Source organism: Neofelis nebulosa, chromosome 3, assembly GCF_028018385.1.
Source record: "Neofelis nebulosa isolate mNeoNeb1 chromosome 3, mNeoNeb1.pri, whole genome shotgun sequence".
Lineage (NCBI taxonomy): Eukaryota > Metazoa > Chordata > Mammalia > Carnivora > Felidae > Neofelis > Neofelis nebulosa.
This window is the reverse complement of record NC_080784.1, coordinates 50,412,970-50,437,925: the sequence shown is the minus strand read 5'-3', so window position 1 is coordinate 50,437,925 and position 24,956 is coordinate 50,412,970. Positions and strand designations below refer to the sequence as shown.

General features: G+C 37.9%; 1 protein-coding gene across 1 annotated transcript in view; it reads right to left on the bottom strand.

Moving 5' to 3' along the window:
- The window catches only part of ESCO2 (establishment of sister chromatid cohesion N-acetyltransferase 2), a 29,764-nt gene extending 4,993 nt beyond the window's left edge, over positions 1 to 24,771 (bottom strand). The window contains exons 1-9 of the mRNA XM_058720755.1: positions 24,500 to 24,771; positions 23,183 to 23,251; positions 20,699 to 21,512; positions 12,783 to 12,876; positions 9,094 to 9,151; positions 5,555 to 5,678; positions 4,648 to 4,779; positions 3,452 to 3,541; positions 2,677 to 2,820 (exon numbers count right to left, since the gene is read on the bottom strand). Of these exons, the coding sequence (XP_058576738.1) occupies positions 2,677 to 2,820; positions 3,452 to 3,541; positions 4,648 to 4,779; positions 5,555 to 5,678; positions 9,094 to 9,151; positions 12,783 to 12,876; positions 20,699 to 21,512; positions 23,183 to 23,235 (1,509 nt within the window). The 5' untranslated portion in view covers positions 23,236 to 23,251; positions 24,500 to 24,771. The remainder of the gene's footprint in view (positions 1 to 2,676; positions 2,821 to 3,451; positions 3,542 to 4,647; positions 4,780 to 5,554; positions 5,679 to 9,093; positions 9,152 to 12,782; positions 12,877 to 20,698; positions 21,513 to 23,182; positions 23,252 to 24,499) is intronic.
- Between the last annotated feature and the right edge of the window lie 185 nt (positions 24,772 to 24,956).

The following is a 24,956-nucleotide window of genomic DNA, read 5'->3' as shown; positions in this document are numbered from 1 at the left end:
CCTCTCTGCCCCTCCCCTGTGTGCAAGCTCCCTCTCTCTCTCTCTCTCTGAAAATAAATAAATATGGTCACACAATGCTTAAAAAAATACTGGTGTTGAGATATTCCCATATTCCAGTGGATTACATACCATTATGAAACTTCCTTCTTCTATTGATTAAAAAATTATAAAAATCAGACTCTTACTTTTAATATAGTACATAAACTTCTCCCATTCTCTCCAGTCTAAACTGCATTTATTTATGATATCCTAAAAAAAATGAGAACACTAAAGATTTTTGCATATTAACTATGAAATTTGGGTGGTATTTAAGGATCTTTAAAATAGTACAGAGGATCCATGTATCCTTCATCTGGCTTCCTCCAATGATTATATATTCTATAGGTGCAGTACAATACCAAAACCAAGGGATTAACATAGGTATAATGTTTGCATATATTCCCATGTCATGGAACAACTTATCACATCTGTATCCATAACCAGCATACAGAGCTACTGGATCATCTCAAGGATCTTTCTCTTGTTGTCTCTGTGTAATAATGTCCACCTTTTCCCTCAACCATCTCTAAGCCCTGGCAACCTCAATCTATTCTCTAACTCTATAATTCTGTTATTTTGAGGATGCCATATAAATGGCAGCATACATCATGTGATCTTTGGAGACTGGCTTTTTTCACTAGCACAATGCCCTTGACGTCTGTCCAAGTTGTTGCATATATCAACAGTTTGTTCCTTTTTATTTGCTAATATTCCATTGAATGGATGTACCAGTTTGAGTGATCATTCACCTACTGAAGAACAGTTTCTTTGTTTCTAGGCTTTGACCACTACCAAAAAAGCTGCTATAAACTTTCAGGAATGGGCTTTTGTGTAGAGTAGGTTTTCATTTCTCTGGGATAAATAACCAGAAGTAGGACTGCTGGGTCATATAAATGTAGGATTAGTTTTTTAAGAAACTGTCAAACATTTTGTAGTCCTAACATTTTATGTTCTCTCCAACAATGTCTAAAAGATCTAGTTTTCCCTGCAGCCTTGCCAGCATTTGATATTGTCACTATTTTTTATCTTTTTTTTGAGAGACAGAGAGGAAGAGAGAGAATCTTAAGCAGGTTCCACACTCAGCGTGGAGTCCAATATGGGGTCCATCCCATGACCCCGAGATTGTGACAAGAGCCAAAATCAAGAGTCAGACACTCAACCGACTGAGCCACCCAGGTGCCTTGTCACTATTTTTTAATATAGCTGCTCTGATAGGTGGGTACTTAAGTTTTAACTACCATCAAGAAAACATTGCTCTTGAAATACAAAAAAGTAGAAGAGAATATATGTTATTTAGCTATATTTGCTTATTATCACTACATAAATAGTCTATTTCTTTAGAATAAAAGGCCAAATTGACTACTAATACAAACCAGCTGCTTTTCTCTCCAGCTTCTGAAAAACACACAAGGGACACTATATTGTGTGTGTGTGTGTGTGTGTGTGTGTATACATATATGTGTGTGTGTGTATATATATATATATATATATGTATGTATATATGTATGTATATGTATATATGGTGAAAAAAGAGAAAATAAGGAAGAGTAATAAAGATAGTAGAAATGAGGGGAGAAAGGGAACCACTTATACAAAGGTAAAAAATTTATGCTAGTATCATTTTCAGATGTATTGAGAAATCAAATATTTTTAAAAGGAAGGAGACCTAAGTGTGGGATCCTATAAAGTCAGGTAAAAAGAACACCTCTGAATTATAATTCTCCTTTGCTAAAGATTATACTATAAGCTCCTTGAAGGCAAAAACTCTCTCTATTCTAGAAAAAAAGCTGGCAACCTTTTTCTGTAAAGGGCCAAGTTATAAATATTTTAGGTTCACTGGGCCATGTGATCTGTTATACCTGTTACAAAAACAACCAGATAATATGGAAATAAATAAGCATATCTCTGTTCCAATGAAACTTTATAAAACAAGTGGTGGGCCACACATGGCTCAGGCACTGAAGTTTGCCAACTCCTCTTCCAGAACATTGCTCATTAGTACCTAAAATAGATTCTAATTAAGGGACAATAATTATTTTGCCAAATATATTAACCTGCACTAAGCCACATCCTCAATATCTGGGCTCTACAGATTTGCTTATTTAAAATCACTAGTCCAGGTATGGAAATGACTACATGAACACAGGACAGACTTACTTATCCCGCTTTTATATACAGCAAAATACCAAATATAATAGAAATAAATGACTTCAATTATCTATATGGTCCAGGATACTTTAGCAGGGGAAAATGCCATCAATGGTAGCATTTTTTTATTATTATTATTTTTTAAGTTTACTTATTTATTTTAAGAGAGAGAGAGAGAGAGAGAGAGAGAGAGAGAGAGAGAGGGGAAGGGAGGGAGGGAGTAAGGGAATGAGCAGGGGTGGGGCAGAGAGAGGAGAGACAGAATCCCAAGCAGGCTCCACACTGTCAGCACAGAGCCCAATGCAGGGCTTGAACTCACAAACCACGAGATCATGACCCGAGCCAAAACCAAGAGTTGGACACTTAGCCAACTGAGCCACCCAGGCACCCCATCAATGGTAGCATTCTTAACTGCTTATTGAAGCCTTCACCCAATTACTTTATTTTGCTCACACATTATGCCAATAATTTAAAAGACATATACCACACCTGTTTGATGGGCTCTGCAATTAAACACCCAACTACTCTCTTTTCATCAGATATGAAGAGAAGAGTCTTGGTTTTGTTTGGACATCTGGGAACAACTTGGTGGAAGCCCAATTCATTATCAACAAGTTCCTGGACATCTTCTACCTAATGATGTTAAAAAACAAAAGAGATTAATTTGTTTTAAAACGAACAGAAACTATATATACATTTATGTATAGAAAATGTGTACCTTTTACCTCTATTTCCTAAATTTGCACATCCCCAAAATTATTTTACTACTGATGCATGTATCTGCCACTTTGAAAACAGAGTCTGAAAATCCTATTTTAAAGAGCACTTTCAGCAGAAAGAAATGCAGATGCCTAGGGGGAGTAAGGGGTGGGAAGTGCCAAAACAGATTTTGTTTCAGCTTTATTCAATGTGCACTGAATACATCCAGCCCATGAGACACGCAGTAACAACATAAGAGAGAGACTCTGGGGTCATTAATTTCTCAATACTGAAAAATTTAGTTTATCTTTCACAAGTGAAGACGAAGGTAAAAGATAAGCAATAGAGCCTTATCTGTTCTCTTAAATCTTTGACTGTCACTTCATCTTGTAATTCTAAATTTAGTTTTGTATAAACCACTATGAATTTGACGCCTGCATGAGAACCAGAATCACCAGAATGAATTAGCTATCAGCAAAGGGATTTTACACCTCAACATGGGTTGAATTCTTGGTGAGAGGAGAGGGAGTAGGAGAACAAGGATTAAGAAACTAATGTTCCATACCTTTCTGATAGCATAACTCGGATCATGTGGCAGGACCAACAAAATTTTCCCATCCCAAAACTGTGCTACTATACGTTCTTTTTTCCAGCCCTGACGAAAGAAAAAAAACTCAGTTTAATCTGAAGAGAGAGAACACACACACACACACACACACACAAAACCATTAAACAATTTGGTCTAGAGAGGACAAAAAGATGAACAATGAATGATGCGAGAAAGGACAAAATCTGACTAAAGGAATGTGGGAAGGGAAGTAAAAGATGCCTGAAATAAAGTACCTGTCCTCAACAGACTGACTGACACCCTACGTGCTGGGAGACATTTATATTATCTACTATAAAATAATGGAAAGTCAATTAAGAGGACTTCATAAGAATATAGAGAAAAAATGATGAATTATTAGGAGTGGGAAGGTAGAAGAGGGCTAGGATAAGCAGAGTTTTAATAAACCACACTAAACATATTATAGGAAAAAAAAAAAGAAATGCATTTGAATAGCAGGTAGAACATAAAGGACAACAGGATGCATTATACTAGAAACGTGCTTGATGAAAAGGTGGGACCTCTCCTTTCAGAAAAGAAAAAGCCTGGAGAAATCACAGAAAAGCGGTTTTTCTAACCCTATCTACAAAGAATACTCCTACTAACGTGAGGAGGTATGGGGAAGTAGGGTCTCCTCAAGTCTTTGAGTTTTATATCCTAATTGTGCAGCTCCGCTCAAAAGGCTAGAGTTAAGGATGAAGGGTGTTCACTCAACCTAGAACAACACTTATATCAGGATAGAAAGTCTGAAATGGCACTTTTATTAAAAGTTAGCTTTTGGGGCGCCTGGGTGGCTCAGTAGGTTAAACATCTAACTTTGGCTCAGGTCATGATCTCGCAGTTCGTGGGCTCGAGCCCCATGTTGGGCTCCGTGCTGACAGCTCAGAGCCTGGAGTCTGATTCGGATTCTGTGTCTCCCTCTCTCTCTCTGCCCCTCCCCTGCTGACACTCTGTCTGTTTTTCAAAAATAAATAAATGTTAAAAAAGAAAAACTTTTTAAGTTAGCTTTTAAGTACCATCAGCCTCAAATATTAAGACAACAAAACTGTAGATGATATTTAAAGATACAGATCTTCCAATATTTAAGCAAAAGAAATGTACCTTTTAAAGCAGTTTTACTTTTAGAACAAATTGAAAGACTGTTTTTGACTTACTGTATATTTGATCCCCTCCAGAAATCTGTGGTGATGCTGGACATGTTGCATTTCATCCTCAGGGTTGGATGCGGTGTAGATCATGCCACAGGACTTACACATGGTGGCTCCAAAATGTTTCTGACCTGCGTCCTGTAATTGGGAAAAGAACAAGTCCATCTAAACACATCACAAATAGCTCTATATTTAGTTCATGTAACCATTCATTCAAATTTCTCCCTATTTTTCTTTTATGCTGGCACAAGTGAAATACTAAATGAAAGTCTGGTTACTATGTCCCCTCCCTCCACCTCCTAAACAAAATGGAATGAGAAGAGACCTAAAAATGCAATAAACTGATGCAAGAAGTGAAATGGTCTCTTTGATGGTATAAAAAAAAAAAATCAAGATTCTTTCGCTTGACCCATAGTTCTAAGAAGGAATCAAATCAAATCATAAAGATAATGGCTAAGATGAACAATAGAGCATAATTATTAAGCTCTTAAGTGAAGAGACCTGAAAAAGCCTTGTTTCAAAGAGGCAGGGCAAAAATCCCAGGACTTGTATATTCATTATATAGTGTTTTTCCTTAAGTGATTAGGAATATTAAAATTCTTTGCCCCCAAAGTTGATAAAAAATACAGTACATAATAAAAGTTCAGAAAAGCACAGATAAATTCATAAATATAGAAAAGTCAGGAATATTCACTGTCATGGCTTATTAACTTCCATCCTATCTCATAACACATTGCCCAACACTATCAGTTTGAAAATCTACTTGACTAGTTTAAATGCTACCACTACAACAAAGCTGGCATATACACAACTCAGAATGTCTATAAACCATGTTAACTCTGCTAAGACAACATGTCTGCCTTCATGTTCTACATGAGAGCCACATACAGGAGGAGCTTTTAAATTTACTCACAATGATGAGCTGGTCTTTTGTTTCTTTATTTGTATCTCTAGTATTAGTACTTTTCTGTGTATTGATCTGTTTCAAGAGGTTAGCAGTTATGATGGATCCCACAGAAGACTGTTCAACTAAAGATCTTTGAAATAAAAGTTAATAAACATTATTTAATAAATTGAAATGTCTGAGAAATTACGATGAAAACAGCTATGTCTATAACATTTGCAGAGCACCTTGCAATTTTTAATGCCTTCTATTGACAATAACTTAATGAAGCAATAGGGCTCAGAACAACGAGAAACCGGAGGCCCACTCAGAAAGGATCAGTAACTTACTCAAGGTAACTAGTAAAGAATAGCAGTTGACTTAACTCTTAAAAAGTGATTTTACTTTTTTATTTTTTGCTTTACTGAATTTTAGGGCAATGCTTACCCTAAGCATAAAGAAATCCCTGTAACGCCACAGCAAATAAGAAGATTCTATTCTTGAATCTCACAGTTCCACAGGAAGTCAGCTACCAGTATATTATATCCAACAACTCTATACTTGGGCAGTGAGTGAGGTTAATATATTCACTTGTCCTCACACCTAAAGCATCACCCCACTATTTTCAAACTTAGGAAAAAAATATTTTGGCTGGATAGATGTTGTTGAGGCAACCTGTTCCAATTAGGAAAGAATGTGGGGATTGGCCTAAAGAGGTGGTAAACTGGAGGCTCTTGGGCCAAATACAGCTCGCAGATATGTTTTGATTGGCTTACAGTGTTTAAAACTGTGGATTAGGGGCGCCTGGGTGGCTTGGTCGGTTAAGCATCCGACTTCGGCTCAGGTCATGATCTCATGGTCCGTGAGTTCGAGCCCCGCATTGGGCTCTGTGCTGACAGCTCAGAGCCTGGAGCCTGTTTCAGATTCTGTGTCTCCCTCTCTCTCTGCCCCTCCCCTGTTCATGCTCTGTCTCTGTCTCAAAAATAAATAAACGTTAAAAAAAAATTAAAAAAATAAATAAAACTGTGGATTAGCTACCAATATTTTAAAATCTAGAGATCTCACTTAAAAATGTGTATTTCCAATATTGCAAGAGACACTGTAAGATCACCAGACCATTATTTCCTCAAAGAATGTAACTAACACAATGCATGCTCTTTTATTTGAGGTATGCATTCCCCATTTGGCTCCAATCTCCACCCAATCTCTATAGGCCCTGAGTTTGTAACCCAAGTCTTATAATAAAAGGACCTTTGTTTTCCAAGGACCAAAGGAATAAAAATCTGTGGAGAGTAGAGGTTAAAAAAAAATAAAAATAAAAAAAAAAATAAAGGCAAGGAAAAAAAACCAGGTGACCAAAGCAAGAGATTCAGAGAAAACTCACAAGAAAAAAAAAACAAACAAAACACTAGAAAAATAAGTGTCCAGTGTTTTTTAAGCTAAGCCAAACTATCCTGTCATTTGACGGTAAGAAATTTATTTTACGTTATGACCAATATAGATACACATATAAAACTAAAACCAGAAAGTTTTACTAAATAACTTACTGTTAATAAATAACTGTGAGAAATGCATTATTCCATTAAAAAAAAAGTGCTGGACGTGACGCTCTTGAACTGCTTTGACAAACCACTAATGGTATGTGCCCGTAACACAAAACACACTCTCTAGGCTGCTTGACTCGTGCCGTTTATACAACCTTTGCTGAGTAACTCAGCAAATTCCCATCCCTGCATGTATGACCACAATCTCTTTATTTCTATCTTAGCAATTTTAACATTTTATTATAATGCCCGTCCTCCTCTAATCATAACTTCCATGATAGGACCATGTGTTATTTATTTTCACATCTCCAAAACTCAGTATAATAGTTCAATATCATATAGCACTCTATAAATGTTTGCCAAATGAGTGAATAAACAAAAAATGAACGTGAGACAATGAACCTGGAGAATGTGTAATCTGCCTAAAGTAAAAGTCATAGATTAAACCACAAGTGATTGACGAGATCTGACCCTTTGGGTCCTACATAAAGAGAAATTTCAAACAATCCAACCAATAGTATTTTCATATCTCCTTAGGCTAGATTAATTAGTTTATACACTTATATCAGCTAATTGTGGTAGATTTCAATCCTCAATAAATAGTCATGAAAGAAGACATAGATGAAAAAACAGAAAGGTGCAAAAAACTAGGAACATGGCCTTTAAAGAGGGAAAGTTGCTACCCAACCCAATTTCTGAGGTGATGGAGGTACCCTAAAAGTAGAACTCAGCTAGAAAGTTCCTTGCTCAATACATACAGCTATTTATCATCAAGGGGGGACAGAAGTACCAAAACTACTTAGGAAGATGTTAAGACCATAAGATACTTCTTTGCCAGAGCTTTCTAGCCTATCGTTCTCACATTCATGCTTCTCCTCTTCCCAGTCTTAGCTTTGACTAGCATAGTGGCAGCTTCAACCAGGATTTTTTTTTTTAATGAAATTTATTGTCAAATTGGTTTCCATACAACACCCAGTGCTCATCCCAACAGGTGCCCTCCTCAATATCCATCACCCACCCACCCCTCCCTCCCACCCCCCCATCAACCCTCAGTTTGTTCTCATTTTTTAGGAGTCTCTTATGTTTTGGCTCCCTCCCTCTCTAACCATTTTTTTTTCTTCCCCTCCCCCATGGTCTTCTGTTAAGTTTCTCAGGATCCACATAGGAGTGAAAACATATGGAATCTGTCCTTCTCTGTATGACTTATTTCACTTAGCATAAGACTCTCCAGTTCCATCCATGTTGCTACAAAAGGCCATATTTCATTCTTTCTCATTGCCACATAGTAGTCCATTGTGTATATAAACCACAATTTCTTTATCCATTCGTCAGTTGATGAACATTTAGGCTCTTTCCATAATTTAGCTATTGTTGAGAGTGTTGCTATAAACATTGGGGTACAAGTGCCCCTATGCATCAGTACTCCTGTATCCCTTTTTAGCCAGGATTTCTAACAGCACTAAAGCTGCTGTAAGTTACTCACTCCTCTGGCCAGTTTCCTAGTCTATAAAATGGGGTAACACTGGTACCTACATCATGAGGTTGTAAATGCTCATTAAACATGAACTATCATTAATATACTATCACCCAGGAAAGGCAATACAGCTGAATGGGCTTTAATTCAGATACGGATTCTAGTTGTGGCTGCTAAGAGCTGTTGCTTCTAAGAGATGTGAATTACTATCAGTTTGCTCAGCTGAAAATGGAATTATTAATAGTATCAATCTTCTGGGCTGTTCTAAGAATCAAGTGAAATAATGGATATAAACTATTTATTATGGGTCAGGTACTGTATAAAAATGTTAGCAATTATTATCACTCAAACCCATAAAGATATTTCCCTTCTCTTAACTCTTAGGTTCTTATGAAGTTTCTAGGAGAGGGCCTGATTTCATCTTATTCTCAATATCCCCTTAGTGGGGAGGAAAAAAAAATACTCTCCAAATTACATAGTGCAAGAAAGAAAGATACCCAGAAGGACTCAATTAAATAAACCTTAAACATTAAAACAAGAGCAATCCTTACCTTTTTGTATTGACTGAAGACACACTGAAGATCGGGTAGATAACAGAATCAGGAGAAACTGGTTGGGGAAAAAAATGACAGTAATTTTGTATTATAAAATAAACTCAAAGCTTTAAATCATAAAACTTTAAATGTTAATAAGACCTAAATACTGAAATCACTTGATTTCAAGACTTAACAAATAATCAAGACAGTATGGTCTAGATCAATGGAACAAAATAGAGAGCCCCAACCACACCCACGCACATACAGTCAACTGATTTTTGACAGAGAAAAAGTAATTAAATGGAGAAAGGAGAGTCGACAGATGTGCTGGAACAATTGGACAGTCATATGCAAAAAAAAAAAAAACCCAACAACACTCTTCTATAGAAATTAACTCACCATGGGTCACAGATCTATTTGTAAAATGTAGAACTATATAACTTCTAGAAGAAAATGTGAGCGAAAACTCCACAACAACTTGGGTTTGGATATGTTTTTACATATAACACCAAAAGCACAGTACATGAAAGAAAACATTAAGTTGAACTTTATAAATTTAAACATCAGCCATGACGTTGAGGGATCCCAGGATGGAATGCACACTGTGACGAATGAATCTAACTGTGTATTAGAACAGGGTGGCATGACCGCGATGAAGGAGGTAGGGGAAGAATGGGCAGCTGACCTAAATATCTTTATCAAACTGTGTTTTAATTAGAAATTATAAGGCTAAAGACAAAAGGACTGTAAATATTAGACTCTAACTGGTAAATATTTCTCACAGGAGTATGAACTAACGATTCTGAAACTATTGTGCAGGTGTACTGGGACTGAACAATTAAGTGGGTAGGTAATGAATAGTGGAAAGGTTTTTCCCTGTCTAAGGGAAGCCATGGATAAACAAGAAAGGATGGGATAAACCCTGAGGTATTGGATTAGAGACTGGGACAGCAAATTTGAACTTACATTTATTTAGTATATGTACAGATGGAGAGATACAGAAACAATTATAGATGTGTGCATACATGGTATGCATATGTATATTTCCTAGCTCTGTTTGCTGAGAAGGCCTAGAAGCAGTAACACTCCAGAGCAGTGAGCACACTAAGTCCAGATCTTGGTTTCTAAATAGAAGCCTAACAGAACACACCAGTTTCCTGGGAGAAATGGCTGATTCTAGGACTGGGGCAGAGAAAATACAACATGAGGCTGGAATACCCTGTAGTGCCAGAAAATAAAGAAGTGCTCAAAAGAAACAAAAGGACAAGGCATGCCAAAGAGGATGACTTGAAAAGATGTCCCATTGGTAAAAACTAGAACAATGTGAACAGAATAAATAATGTAGTATTGGATTACAACCCAAAATATAAAATATTCATGAGTCCATACTATTAAGTGTCCATGACTCCATTTACTTCAAGATGGAGGAAACAATTAGGAGAAAAGAGACAACACTTCTTTACATAAGAATTCCAAATAATATATGTGAATATCTCCACTCCCCCAGAAGATGGAGCTTAATCCCCTCCATGAAAGGATGGGCTAGACTTGGTGACTTACTTCCAAAGAACAGAGTATGGAAAAGGAGTAAGAGTGACTTTACAGTAGAGAAACCTGACAAACTTGACCTTGACCAAGTGATGTCACATGGATATCTATAATGTCATATGGACACCAGTACCCCCAATCCAGTGTGGTGAGAAGGGTACTTCACGTCAGGGGCATTCTTTCCCCAAACCCATTAACTCCATTCTATTGATGAGAAAAGATCAGACAAACCAAGATTCAGGGCCATGATACAGGATAACTGGCCAGTACTCAAGAATGTCAAAATCATGAAAAACATGGAACAAGGAAAAGACTGAGAAAATGTCACAGACCGAAGGATACTATGGAGACATAACTAAAGGCGATGTGGTCCCTGGACTGGATTGTAGAACAGAAAGAGGGCATTGATGGAAAACTGCTGAACTCCAAATAAAGTCTAGGGCTTAGTTAATAGTAATGTACTAGTATCAGTCTCTTAGTTTTGACAAAAGTACAATGTTGATATCAGATAGTAACAATGGGAGAAATGAGGGGAGTAATATACAGGAACTCTCTGTACTGTCTTTATAACTTTTCTATAAATCTAAAATTATTACAAAATAAAAGTCCTATTAAAAAAAAAAAGCCAAAGCTAAAATAGTAGTTGTTTAGAGAAAAATAGGGGACAAGCGGGCTACTGAGTAAAAAGCAAACTTTTAACTTTGCATTGAAAAATAGAGCTCATTCTCTAGAAACAAGGCCAAGACAGGTCTGATCTGCTGTGGGTTAGTTACTTAACCTAAGTCTGTTTCCTCTTCTATAAAATGGGCATACGAACTCATTTCCTAAGGTTGTGAGAAATGATAAACTGTATTGTTACAATCCTTTACCATTTGTATAGTACCTTTATGAATTTTGCCATATCCTTGTGCCTTCTGTATTATTTTTTGTTCATGAAATGTTTTTCTTTAAATGGACTTTAGTATACTGACATAAATCTATTTTCATTTTTTTTCACTTTTTTTTATTTTTTGAGAAAGAGAGAGAAAGAGAAATCCCAAGTAGGCTCCACACTCTCAGCACAGAGCCCGATGTGCTGACCCATGAACTCTGAGATCATGACCTGAACCAAAGTCAAGAGTTGGTTGCTTAACCATCTGAGCCACCCAGGCACCCCTAAAATAAATTTATTTTAAAAGCAAACTTTATTAACTACTGTAAAGAGAAAGCCACTGTTGTTCTGTTACATGTTCTATTAGGTCAGTAATAGCACAACCCATAGGAAACATAACACATACTAACACTTAGCACTGCCTGGTACATATTCAGCACCTAGTAAATACTAGTTATTAACAGCGTATCTCAGAATTATCATTATGAACAATCCTTCTCTATATATCATTAGGTCCTCTTAAGGGCTATTATTGCTCCAGACTATGCTCTTTGTTTTATCGGTTTTCTTCCTGTGAACTGCAGTTTTCTCACTGTAATCAATATATATACACTCCAAGAATTTTAATTTATTTTCAAACTTACAGCTATAACCAACAAAGTAAAGTTATCCAGAATCTGGTTGGTAAGTAGAATGTTAACCTCTGTGTATATTCATGGTTTAGTAAATACTGTTTAATTGAACAATGACATTACAAGTTAGTAATGGGATTTCAGAACTAAGAGAAATTTAAAAATGAAGACTAGAGATCTCATCCCTAGACCACATAGTTAATTAGTGGCAGACCTAGACAAAATCCCAAGGTTCCTGATGCCCAAGTGTCCTTTTGATGGCTTCATAAATTATGCTTACTTACAGTAGAGTTTTGATGATGAATATATAACATAAATTGTTTTTACTCCTTTCTATTATTTTGGGTAAAAGACAGGTAGAGTAGGCGTAATGAAAAGACCAAGTTCTAGGGAGCTTAAGTACCCTGGCTATATCCCATAGACCAATTATGCATCAGTATTTTGTCTTAAATTCCAGCCTAAGGTCGCCTTACCTTCCTCGTTTTCAAACTGCACTACACTGCTTACTACAGAAAACAGTGTCACTGAGATAAACATAAAGATACAAATAGAAGTACACATACTGAATAAAAAAAACATTATTGTACAGAATTCCATATCGACACATGTAATGAATTACATGAACTCATTTTGAGAAGTTTTATCTTACTTACCCGCCTTGTTTTCACTGAGAGAATCTTCTGAAGGAAAACATTTATTTTCATTAGGTTTACATTCTCTTGAAGAAACTACTCCACCTGATGAATCCTGAAAATGAATAGGGAAAATTAAAAAAAACTCTAATTCTTAACGATTTTCTATTTCATGAACGGATCCCCACAGATCTATTTCTAAAACAAAATACCTAGTTTATTACAAATTACACTTTTTAACTGACTTTAAATCCTCAACTTTCAGACTATTTTAAGGATACTTTCCCCTATATTTATGAAATGTACATAACAGAGTGTGCATATTTAATTCTGTCAAAACATCTATTTCCTGATAGAGATAACAGGATGAAGACTACAGAACATTCCTTCTATGATAATAAGTAAAAAACAAAACAAAACAAAACAAAAAACCCAAACAATTAGTAAAAATGGCAAAAATTTCCCCAGCAACCACCAAATTGGAAGGGACAACCTTCTGTCATAAGCTTTAAAAACAGGCAGCAAGGAAAGAAAAAGAACATTCTGGACTAGCTGGAGAGGCTTCTAAATCCCACTTGCTGGGCAGTAGCAGGGAAGTGGGAAAGACAAAGGGAAAGCATTCTGAAATATTTCACTAACACTACTAATCTGGTGAGACTTAAGAGAATATACAGCTTGGGAGGAAAGGGAAAAAAAAAAAACAAACTTTTGATTAAAAAAGAACTCCTGGGGCACCTGGGTGGCTCAGCTGGTTGGGTGTCCAACTTTGGCTCAGGTCATGATCTCACAGCTTGGGGGTTGGAGCCGTGTCGGGCTCTGTGCTGACAGCTCTAGAGCCTGGAGCTTGCTTCGGATTCTGTGTCTCCCTCTCTCTCTGCCCCTCCCCTGCTCACACTCTGTCTGTCTCTCTCTCTATCTCAGAAATAAGTAAACATTAAAAAAAAAAATTAAAAAAAAAAAAGAACTCCTATTCAAGACCATTACATCTCAGCAGAGATGGGACAACGCATCAGTTTGCCATTTCTCAGGGCTCCATGAGTTGGGGAAAGGTGATGTACCCTCTAATGAAAAGAGGAGTCATCCTTAGCTAGTAGAGATGAATACTACTAGTAGAGTGGGGTGCCTAGGTGGCTCAGTCGGTTAAGTGTCCAACTCTTGATTTCAGCTCAGGTGATGATCTCACAGTTGGCTGAGATGGAGCCCCGCATCAGACTCTGCAATGACAGTGTGGAGCCTGCTTGGGATTTTCTCTCTCCCTCTCTCTCTGTCCCTCCCCCGTTTGTGCTCTCTCAAAATAAATAAATAAACTTAAAAAAAAAATCTTGAGCTGAGCTCAGTTCCACAAATGTAAGATGATCAAAGCCTAGGTTCTCAAAAATTACTGAAAACTAGACAGAACCCAGTACCTAGCCCCTGAAAATGAAGTTTAAAAAAGAAAGTGAGAAGACAGTGTTGCAGAGAATTCATCATGTCACTGTATGAAGATCGTATCTTCATCACCAAATAGAAAACTAACTAGGAGATGGATGGGTGGAAATGCAGACAGCAACCCCCCACCACTTTGTTTTGCTAAACTAAGAATTTTAGTGCAAATTGTACATTTAAAAAAAATTGACGTGCATTTATGTGAAGTGCAGATATATCAGTTTTGATAAACTTATACACTCATATCACCAAAACTCCAATCAAGACACAGGGGTGTTTTTTGGTAGAAAAAAATATGAAGAATGAATAAAATCAGAGTGTCATGGCTTAGCCATCAAGAACATGTTCCATTTAACAATATACTTGGCAACACTTGATAAGCAGGCAGAAATATTTAGTAGGGATTGCAAACTTAAATGCCTACAAGCACAGCAGGTAAGTGAAACTGATTCATAGCAAAACTGGACTGATCTAAATACATACACACACGTTGATTTAGTGGAGCTCATACCTGTCAAATGGTAGCCTGATAATCTGTCCCAAGAGTTTGCTATAGAGGAATGAAAGCTTAGCTTGGTCAGATTTCCATTTTTCATGATACATCAGACTTCAACTTTCATGAAACACCATTTCTTTAGAACGCTGGCTCAATATTTTTTTTTTTTTATTAAACATTATGTAAGCCTAGCAAAACACCCACGTGCTGGATGTGGCCTACTGGCCACCAATTTATAATTTTTGCTACTGAGACTTGAAATTTAGATGACTACAAGAGGTAGCAACTGGGGTTGAATTTGAGAGGAGGCAATAAGAACGATAAAGAGAGGAGGTGGTGAGGAGGGCAAGGACTGTAGAGAGTTTGAACTGCTCAATAAATAAGCCTCAGAATGTACTGAACAGCATGTGAAAGCCTATCATTTCTCTAGCTGCATAGGTTGTGACGAGTATAAACAAGTCACCACAGACATGCAAGCCCCAAACTGGGAGACAGCCTTTCTTAAAGTCTCAATTGCTTTCTGCCCCAGGTACCTGGGGTGGGGGAAACTTTCCTCTGGTAAATTACTGATAAGAGGTCAATAATAGAAAGTGTCAGACCCACACGGTCTGTTAGGGTAGCCACCAGTCACAAGTAGCTAAGAAGAATTTGCAACATGGCTAGTTCCAACTGGGATATGCTGCAAGTGAAAATAAACATGGGCTTGAAGGACTTAGTACCAAAAACAGAATTTAAAATATCTCACTAATCACTCACTCTAAACGTCAATAGATTCAATGCTCCAATCAAAAGACATAGGGTAACAGAATGGATAAGAAAACAAGATCCATCTATATGCTGTTTACAAGAGACCCACTTCAGACCTAAAGACACCTTCAGATTGAAAATAAGGGGATGGAGAACCATCTATCATGCTAATGGTCAACAAAAGAAAGCTGGAGTAGCCATACTTTTATCAGACAATCTAGACTTTGAAATAAAGACTGTATCAAGAGATGCAGAAGGGCATTATATCATAATCAAGGGGTCTATCCACCAAGAAGACCTAACAATTGTAAACATTTATGCACCAAATGTGAAAGCACCCAAATATATAAGTCAATTAATCACAAACATAAAGAAACTCATTGATAGTAATACCATCATAGTAGGAGACTTCAACACCCCACTCACAGCAATGGACAAATCATCTAATAAAAAAATCAACAAGGAAACAATGGTTTTGAATGACACACTGGACCAGATGGACTTACAGATATATTCAGAACATTTCATCCTAAAGCAGCAGAATATATATTCTTCTCCAGTGCACATGGTCTCCAGAATAGACCATATACTGGGACACAAATCAGCCCTTTAAGTAAGTACAAAAAGATCAAGATCATACTGTGCATATTTTCAGACTACAACGTTATGAGACTTGAAATCAACCACAAGAAAAAATTTGGAAAGGTAACAAATACTTGGAGACTGAAGAACATCCTACCAAAGAATGAATGGGCTAAACAAGCAGTTAAAGAGGAAAGTAAAAAGTATATGGAAGTCGATGAAAATGATAACACCACAACCCAAAACCTCTGGGATGCAGCAAAGGCGGTCATAAGAGGAAGTATATAGCAATCCAGGCCTTCCTAAAGAAGGAAGAACGATCTCAGATACACAGCCTAACCTTACACCTTAAGGAGATGGAAAAAGAACAGCAAATAAAACCCAAAACCAGCAGAAGACAGGAGATAATAAAGATTAGAGCAGAAATTAATGCTATCGAAACCAAAAACAAAAAAAAACAAAAAAAAACAGTAGAACAGATCAATGACCAGAAGCTGGTTCTTTGACAGAATTAACAAAATTGATAAACCACTAGCCAGTTTGATCAAAAAGAAAAAGGAAAGGACCCAAATAAATAAAATCAAGAATGAAAGAGGAGAGATGACCACTAACACAACAGAAATAAAAACAATAATAAGAGAATATTATGAGCAATTATATGCCAATAAAATGGGTAATCTGGAAGAAATGGACAAATTCCTAGAAATATATACACTACCAAAACTGAAACAGGAAGAAATAGAAAATTTGAACAGACCCATAACCAGTAAGGAAATCGAATTCGTAATCAAAAATCTGCCAAAAAACAAGAGTCCAGGGCCAGATGGCTTTCCAGAGGAATTCTACCAAACATTTAAGGAAGAGTTAACATCTATTCTCTTGAAACTGTTCAAAAAAATAGAAATGGAAGGAAAACTTCCAAACTCTTTCTACGAAGCCAGCATTACCTTGATTCCAAAACCAGATAGAGACCACACTAAAAAGGAGAACTATAGACCAATTTCTCTGATGAACATGGATGCAAAAATCCTCAACAAGATATTAGCCAACCAGATCCAACAATACATTAAAAAAATTATTCACCACGACCAAACGGGATTTATACCTGTGATGCAGGGCTGGTTCAATATCTGGAAAAAAACGTGATTCATCACATCAATAAAAGAAAGGACAAGAATCATATGATCCTCTGAACAGACGCAGAGAAAGCATTTGACAAAATACAGCATCCTTTTCTGATAAAAACCCTCAAGAAAGTAGGGATAGAAGGAGCATACCTCAAGATCATAAAAGCCATATATAAACGACCCAATGCTAATATCATCCTCAATGGGGAAAAACTGAGAGCTTTCCCCCTAAGGTCAGGAAAAAGATAGGGATGTCCACTCTCGCCACTGTTATTCAACACAGTATTGGAAGTCTTAGCCTCTGTAATCAGACAACACAAAGAAATAAAAGGCATCCAAATCGGCCAGGAGGAGGTCAAACTTTCACTCTTCGCAGATGACATGATACTCTATATGGAAAACCCAAAAGATTCCACCAAAAAACTGCAAAAATTGATTCATGAATTCAGCAAAGTTGCAGGATATAAAATCAATGCACAGAAATCGGTTGCATTCCTATACACCAACAATGAAGCAACAGAAAGAGAAATCAAGGAACTGATCCCATTTACAGTTGCACAAAAAACCATAAAATACCTAGGAATAAATCTAACCAAAGAGGTGAAAAATCTATACACTGAAACTATAGAAAGCTCATGAAAGAAATTGAAGCAGGCACAAAGAAACGGAAAAAGATTCCATGCTCCTGGATAGGAAGAACAAATATTGTTAAAATGTCAATCCTAACCAAAGCAATCTACATACTCAATGCAATCCCTATCAAAGTAACACCAGCATTCCTCACAGAGCTAGAAAAAATAATCCTAAAATTTGTATGGAACCAGAAAAGACCCCGAATAGCCAAAGCGATCTTGAAAAAGAAAACCAAAGCAGGAGGCATCACAATACCAGACTTCAAGCTATACTACAAAGCTGTAATCATCAAAGCAGTATGGTACTGGCACAAGAACAGACACTTAGATCAATGGAACAGAATAGAGAACCCAGAAATGGACTCACAAACATTTGGCCAACTCATCTTTGACAGAGCAGGAAAGAATATCCAATGGAATAAAGACAGTCTCTTCAACAAGTGGTGCTGGGAAAACTGGAAAGTGACATGCAGAAGAATGAATGTGGACCACTTTCTTACACCATACACAAAAATAAACTCAAAATGGATAAAAGACCTAAATGTAAGACAGGAAGCCATCAAAATCCTCAAGGAGAAAGCAGGCAAAAACCTCTTTGATCTTGCCCGCAGCAACTTCTTATTCAACACATCTCCAGAGGCAAGGGAAACAAAAGCAAAAATGAACTACTGGGACCTCATCAAAATAAAAAGCTTCTGCACAGTGAAGGAAACAATCAGCAAAACTAAAAGGCAACCAACCGAATGGGAGAAGATATCTGCAAGTGACATATCAGATAAAGGGTTAGTATACAAAATCTATAAAGAACTTATCAAACTCAACCCCCCAAAAAACAAATAATCCAGTGAAGAAATGGGCAAAAGACATGAACAGACACTTCTCCAAAGACATCCAGATGGCCAACCAACACATGAAAAAATGCTCAACATCACTCATGATCAGGGAAATACAAATCAAAACTACAGTGAGATACCACCTTACACTTGTCAGAATGGTTAACGTTAACAACTCAGGCAACAACAGATGTTGGCGAGGATGCCAAGAAACAGGATCTCTTTTGCATTGTTGGTGGCAATACAAACTGGTGCAGCCACTCTGGAAAACAGTATGCAGGTTCCTCAAAAAACTAAAAATAGAACTGCCCTACAACCTAGCAATTGCACTACCAGGCATTTATCCACAGGAGACAGGTGTGCTGTTTCAAAGGGACACATGCACCCCAATGTTTATAGCAGCACTATCAACAATAGACAAATATGGAAAGAGCCCAAATGTCCATCGATGGATGAATGGATAAAGAAGATGTGGTACACACACACACACACACACACACAATGGAGTATTATTACTTGGCAATCAAAAAGAATGAAATCTTGCCATTTGCAACTACGTGGACAGAACCAGAGGGTATTATGCTAATGAAATTAGTCAGTCAGAGAAAGACAAAAATCATATGACTTCATTCACATGAGGACTTTAAGAAACAAAACAGATGAACATAAGGGAAGGGAAACAAAAATAATATAAAAACAGGGAGGGGGACAAAACAGAAGAGACTCATAAGTACAGAGAACAAACTGAGGGTTACTGGAGGGGTTGTGGGAGGGTATATGGGCTAAATGGGTAAGGGACATTAAGGAATCTACTCCTGAAATCATTGTTGCACTATATGCTAACTAATTTGGATGTAAATTTTAAAAAATAAAAAATAAAACTAAAAAAATACCTCACTAATCACTTGTTATGATTATATTGAAATGGTAACATTTAAAATATATTGAGTTAAACATTTTTCACCTTTTTTTCCCCCTAGAAAATTGTAAATTTGGTATCCTATTTCTAGGAAACAACACTAGTCCAGGCTGGCTGTGTCAAATATGAGCAAGAACGAAAAAGCATAGAATGGCAACCATGAAAACATACTACATAAAATAAACCAAAACCCAACTATACATGAGCAGTGATTATCTCTAGGTAGTGGGCTTACATAAAAAAAATTTTTTTTTTAATTCTTTTTTTTTTTTTTTTTTTAACGTTTATTTATTTTTGAGACAGAGAGAGACAGAGCATGAACGGGGGAGGGTCAGAGAGAGGGAGACACAGAATCTGAAACAGGCTCCAGGCTCTGAGCTGTCAGCACAGAGCCCGATGCGGGGCTCGAACTCACGGACCGCGAGATCATGACCTGAGCTGAAGTCGGCTGCTTAACCGACTGAGCCACCCAGGCGCCCCCATAAAAAATTTTTTTAATACTTTGTCTTCTCTAAATTTTATGGAGGGGCACCTAGGTGGCTTAGTCAGTTAAGCATTCGACATTGGCTCAGGTCATGATCTCACACTACATAGGTTCCAGTCCCACACTGGGCTCTGTGGTGACAGCTTAGAGCCTGGAGCCTGCTTCAGATTCTGTGTCTCCTTCTCTCTGCCCCTCCCCCGTTCGTGTTCCATCTTTCCCTCTTTCTCAAAAATAAACATTAAAAAAAATTTTTTTTAATTTAAATTTTGTGGAATAATCCAGTACTTTAAATAACAAGCTGAAACAAACAAAAAACAATTATGTCCATATGCTGGAAATCCACTACCTAAGTTTTGTTATTTCTACATTCTAAAAACACTACCAAATAAAAATCGCTAAGCTTCTCTGGATTTTAGTAATAAGGGGATTTAGTGAAATGTATACCTTAATGCAAAAAAATGTTGTAGGCTTCCTTAAGCCAAAAAAAGGAGAAAAGTCCCATCATTGCACCTGCTCTAAATTCTTTCTAGTGATTAAACTATATTATTTGGCTAATAAAAGCAGTCCTCTGGGCTGCAAAGACACCAAAATTTTGTTCAGCCATGTTATATATATATATCTATCTTTGGTATATTGAAGTTTTTTCAGATAGCCAACTTAGTTTTTAAAGTGACATATTTGGTTTTCTTTACCTTTATTAATTTCTCTCCATTTTTACTTCTTGCACAAAGCAGTTCAACATTCGGTTCCTTTTCTAGTAACAAGCACTTTGGCACTTGCCTTGTCTCAAAACCTTTTCTTTTACAGACAGTCTCTACATCAGAATCTTCAATCACTTCTGATGGATTCTTTTGCGTGAGTTCCAGTAATGGCTTGTTTTCTGAAGACAATTTTCTAAGACAGGACTTTTTCCTAACAAAAAAGGCCGCTCCACCCTGGAGTGTAACTTGTGGTTTGACTTTTTGGCTTAGAACCCGAGGAGCATTCAGATTATTTTGAGCTGAGTAATATTTATTCTCTTTCTCCACAACTGGCTTATAGGCCACTCGATTTTGCTTGGATTTTTTAGAATTCTTTGATACAGGCTTGATACATTTATATTTCGGTTGATATTTAGAAGTTAAACACTTTTGTGGCTTTTTGTTTATCTTCTTGGAGCAGACTGTCACAATGGGAAAAGATTTATCTTCATTATTAGTTTTTAGACAAATGGATCTACTCTCTTTTATCAGCTTTCTCTCTAATGGATTCAGATACCACTGATCTTTGTTGTAAAAGGATACAGTAGACACAGCAGATTTAAATGGTGAACCTTGATTTGCAGATGCCAATCTGGATTTTTCAGTTGTTTTGAGTGGACTTGAAATGAAATGGCTTTGCTGAGAGCAAAGTACCTTTTCTTCATTGCTATCACTGCTTTGGGAAATGTATTTTTGATCAGGTGATGGAAATACGTTTTCAGCAAAGTCCAAAATTAATTTCTTTGATGGGATGTCTGATAATAGGCTATGAAAAGAAACAAAGTCCATTGATAAGTATCATTTTGCTTCAGTTTAATGCCAATCTACTACTAAGTAATAAACAACTATACTGGTAGGTCATACTAAAAACAATCCTCTCTACCAAATAACCATGCATAAACATTGTCTATCAGTTTAACAATAGGATTCTCCGGGTACCTGGGTGGCCCAGTCAGCTGAGCATCTGACTCTTGATTTCAGTTCGGGTCATGATCCCAGGATCATGAGCTTAAGCCCCACATAGGACTCTTCGCTGAACATGGAGCCTGCTTAAGATTCTCTCTCCCTCTGCCCCATTAAAAAAATACATACATACCCACATATGTAAATAAAAATAGGATTCTCAAATTTTGTCTTTACCAAAGCATTCAAATATCTTTCAAAAATAAGGTCCCGATAATGTTTGCAAAAATAAACACTGTTAACAAAGAAGATTTGGGGTGCCTGGGTGGCTCAGTTGGTTAAGAATCCAACTTTGACTCAGGGCACGATCTCACAGTTCACAAGTTCAAGCCCTGCATGGGGCTCTCTGGTGTCAGTGCAGAGCCTGCTTCAGATCCTCTGTCCCCTCTCTCTTTGCACCTCCCCCGCTTGCAGGCACATACCTGCACACATACTCTCTCTCAAAAATAATCTCAAAAAAAAAAAAAAAAAAAAAAGGATTTGATATCATGTGGGTATGTGTATGTGTATGTTTCAAAACCTATATCTAGGGGCGCCTGGGTGGCTCAGTCGGTTAAGTGGCCGACTTCAGCTCAGGTCATGATCTCACGGCTGGTGGGTTCGAGCCCTGTGTCGGGCTCTGTGCTGACAGCTCAGAGCCTGGAGCCTGCTTCAGATTCTCTGTCTCCCTCTCTCTCTGCCCCTCCCCCACTCACACCCTGTCTCTGTCTCTCTCTCAAAAATAAATAAACATTAAAAAACATTTTAAACCTATATCTAAATTGTGGCCATATACAAATTATAGCCCATAGAGTTATAGCTCACCTGGCTTGACAGGCTACATGTCCCCTAAAATGATTAGTTCTATGTAATAAACTGACCTCAAGCCTATTCTGTGGGAAGTAATTTATATCCTGTTAAGACATGTAGTAAGCACTGAGTGAGCAGACTTTCAAAGAATGCTCAAAGATGAGTACTATATGAAAAACACTATGTTAGTTATTACATAAGAGAGCTGAGAGGAGCAAGGAAATAAAAGATTTGACATACATTTCCAAGTCATAGAAAACAGCTCTTTCTGATTCTCTCCAAAGGCACCAAATAATTAATTTTGAAAGCTTACAATATTTCCAGACTAGAATTAGAATATACTATAGTGGGGGCGCCTCGGTGGCACAGTCGGTTAAGCGTTCGACTTCAGCTCGGTTTTAATCTCAGTCTGTAGGTTCGAGCCCTGCATCTGGCTCTGTGCTGACAGCACAAAGCCTGGAGCCTGCTTCAGATTCTGTCTCCCTCTCTCTCTCTGCCCCTCCTCTACTCATGCTCTCTCTCTCTTTCAAAAATAAACATTAAAAAAAAAAAGAATATACTATAGCCACAAGGAGCAGACAAGTGGAATAGTGGAAATTTTAAGAAATAGAAGAGAGAAGATAAGACAGACAAGAGGTTGGATTTTTCTTTTTTAAGAGTTTCTACCCATAAGATGAGACTCACTTGTCACAGCTCAAAGAACGCTGCTTCTTTTTTCTTGGAGTAAAAGCTGACATCTTCTTAACTGAACTCCTAAAACCAATAGGAAAATTATAATAACCAAATGTATCCAATTTGTATAAAAATCACCGTATCAAAATTTTACTTTAAGAGTGAAAAAGTGGGGCGCCTGGGTGGTGCAGTCGGTTAAGCGTCCGACTTCAGCCAGGTCAGGATCTCGCGGTCTGTGAGTTCGAGCCCCGCGTCAGGCTCTGGGCTGATGGCTCGGAGCCTGGAGCCTGTTTCCAATTCTGTGTCTCCCTCTCTCTCTGCCCCTCCCCCGTTCATGCTCTGTCTCTCTCTGTCCCAAAAATAAATAAAAAACGTGGAAAAAGAAAAAATTTTTTTTTTAAATTGTGAAAAAGTTTTTAGATGGGTGAGGGTATTTTAAAAAGCAAATCACTTTAATAAACATTTAAGCCATGGAGGTTAAAAAAAAAAAGGAAAACACTGCATCACAGTAACAATTAGGAACAAGAAATAAAAGAATTAGTACATCTGTTTCAGGCTGGAAAATAATCCTCCCAAGGAGGAAGTATTTTTTTTAACCCCATTTCAGGGCACAGTTTCCTCTTTAATTAGCCTGATTAATTCACACCAAGTTAAAATATTCTGTGAGGATATCTTCCTGTGACTGCCCTCGCCAGACCCCACACTTCTTTAATATGCCATTTAAGGCATTTTCTTGCTGGTTTAACAGTCTTCCCCAACAGCCTGACTTTTCAGTGAAGGCAGAGACCAGTTTCTAGCCTTTCCTTCAGAGTTCAGCAAGAAAACGGGTTTAGCATAATCCCCTCCCATTTTCCAGGCTGAGGAGCCTTGAGCAAGCCGCTTGTTTCCTAGTTTGTAAAATCCTCGGACCTCCTAAGGCTGCTGAAAATAAAATCATGCACGTTCATTCTCGAGCATGAGACAGCATGGTATGTTGGCTCAACAGAAGGTTTCCCCTCCCCTTCCTTCGGATCAGGTACGTTTAAAAAAGTATTACACAAGCACGTTCAAGGTTAAAAGGAAAACCAGGGTCTCTGGAACTCAATGTCCAGCCGCGGCTTAAGAGAAAACTCTTCTGGGGCTGAATGAGAGAAGGCATGACAGAAAAGTGCGTCAGAAAGATGGAAACCCTGTGACCTCTAAGTGCGGAGAACCTGTGGGTGGCTTCGGTCACCAGCAGCCAAGCCCTGAGCTAAAGCTCTTTGTCCTCGACATGCACCCCCACGTTCCACAGAGTCTCCCGTTCTCTTCGGTCTTCCACCCCACGCCTCGGCCCGCCGCAGCACTCACCTGAACCTCAGAGCCGGCGACCTCTCTCCAGGGGAGCCAGTGTCTCCTCCACTGTATTCAAATTACCGCGCGCCCGAGAAGGCTGAAGCCTCTGCGTTCTGATTCGCCGCTTTTCAGACCTTCCAGGGGGCTGGCTCGGTGATTGGTCGCTCACTAGCGCTGGCCGGGTCGGTGCGAAAGGCGGTCTCCAAACATTCTCCCGCCCTTGGCAGGTGAAACTCACTCTCCCCGCTGGGAATCCACGCCTTCCATAATCCCTTGCGGCAGCGCAGCGCTCCTCTCCCGTGGTCTTGTTTAGATGCATTCTGGGAAATGTAGTTTTCGGCAGAATAAAGACACCCTCCTGAACTCCAGGTACATTCTGGGGTCGCTTGGCTTAGCATGTTTTTGCAAAGGAGTCTCCCCAAGATTTTCGAGGCAGTTATCTTCCACATTTAAAACTTTGTCTTTAGTTTAA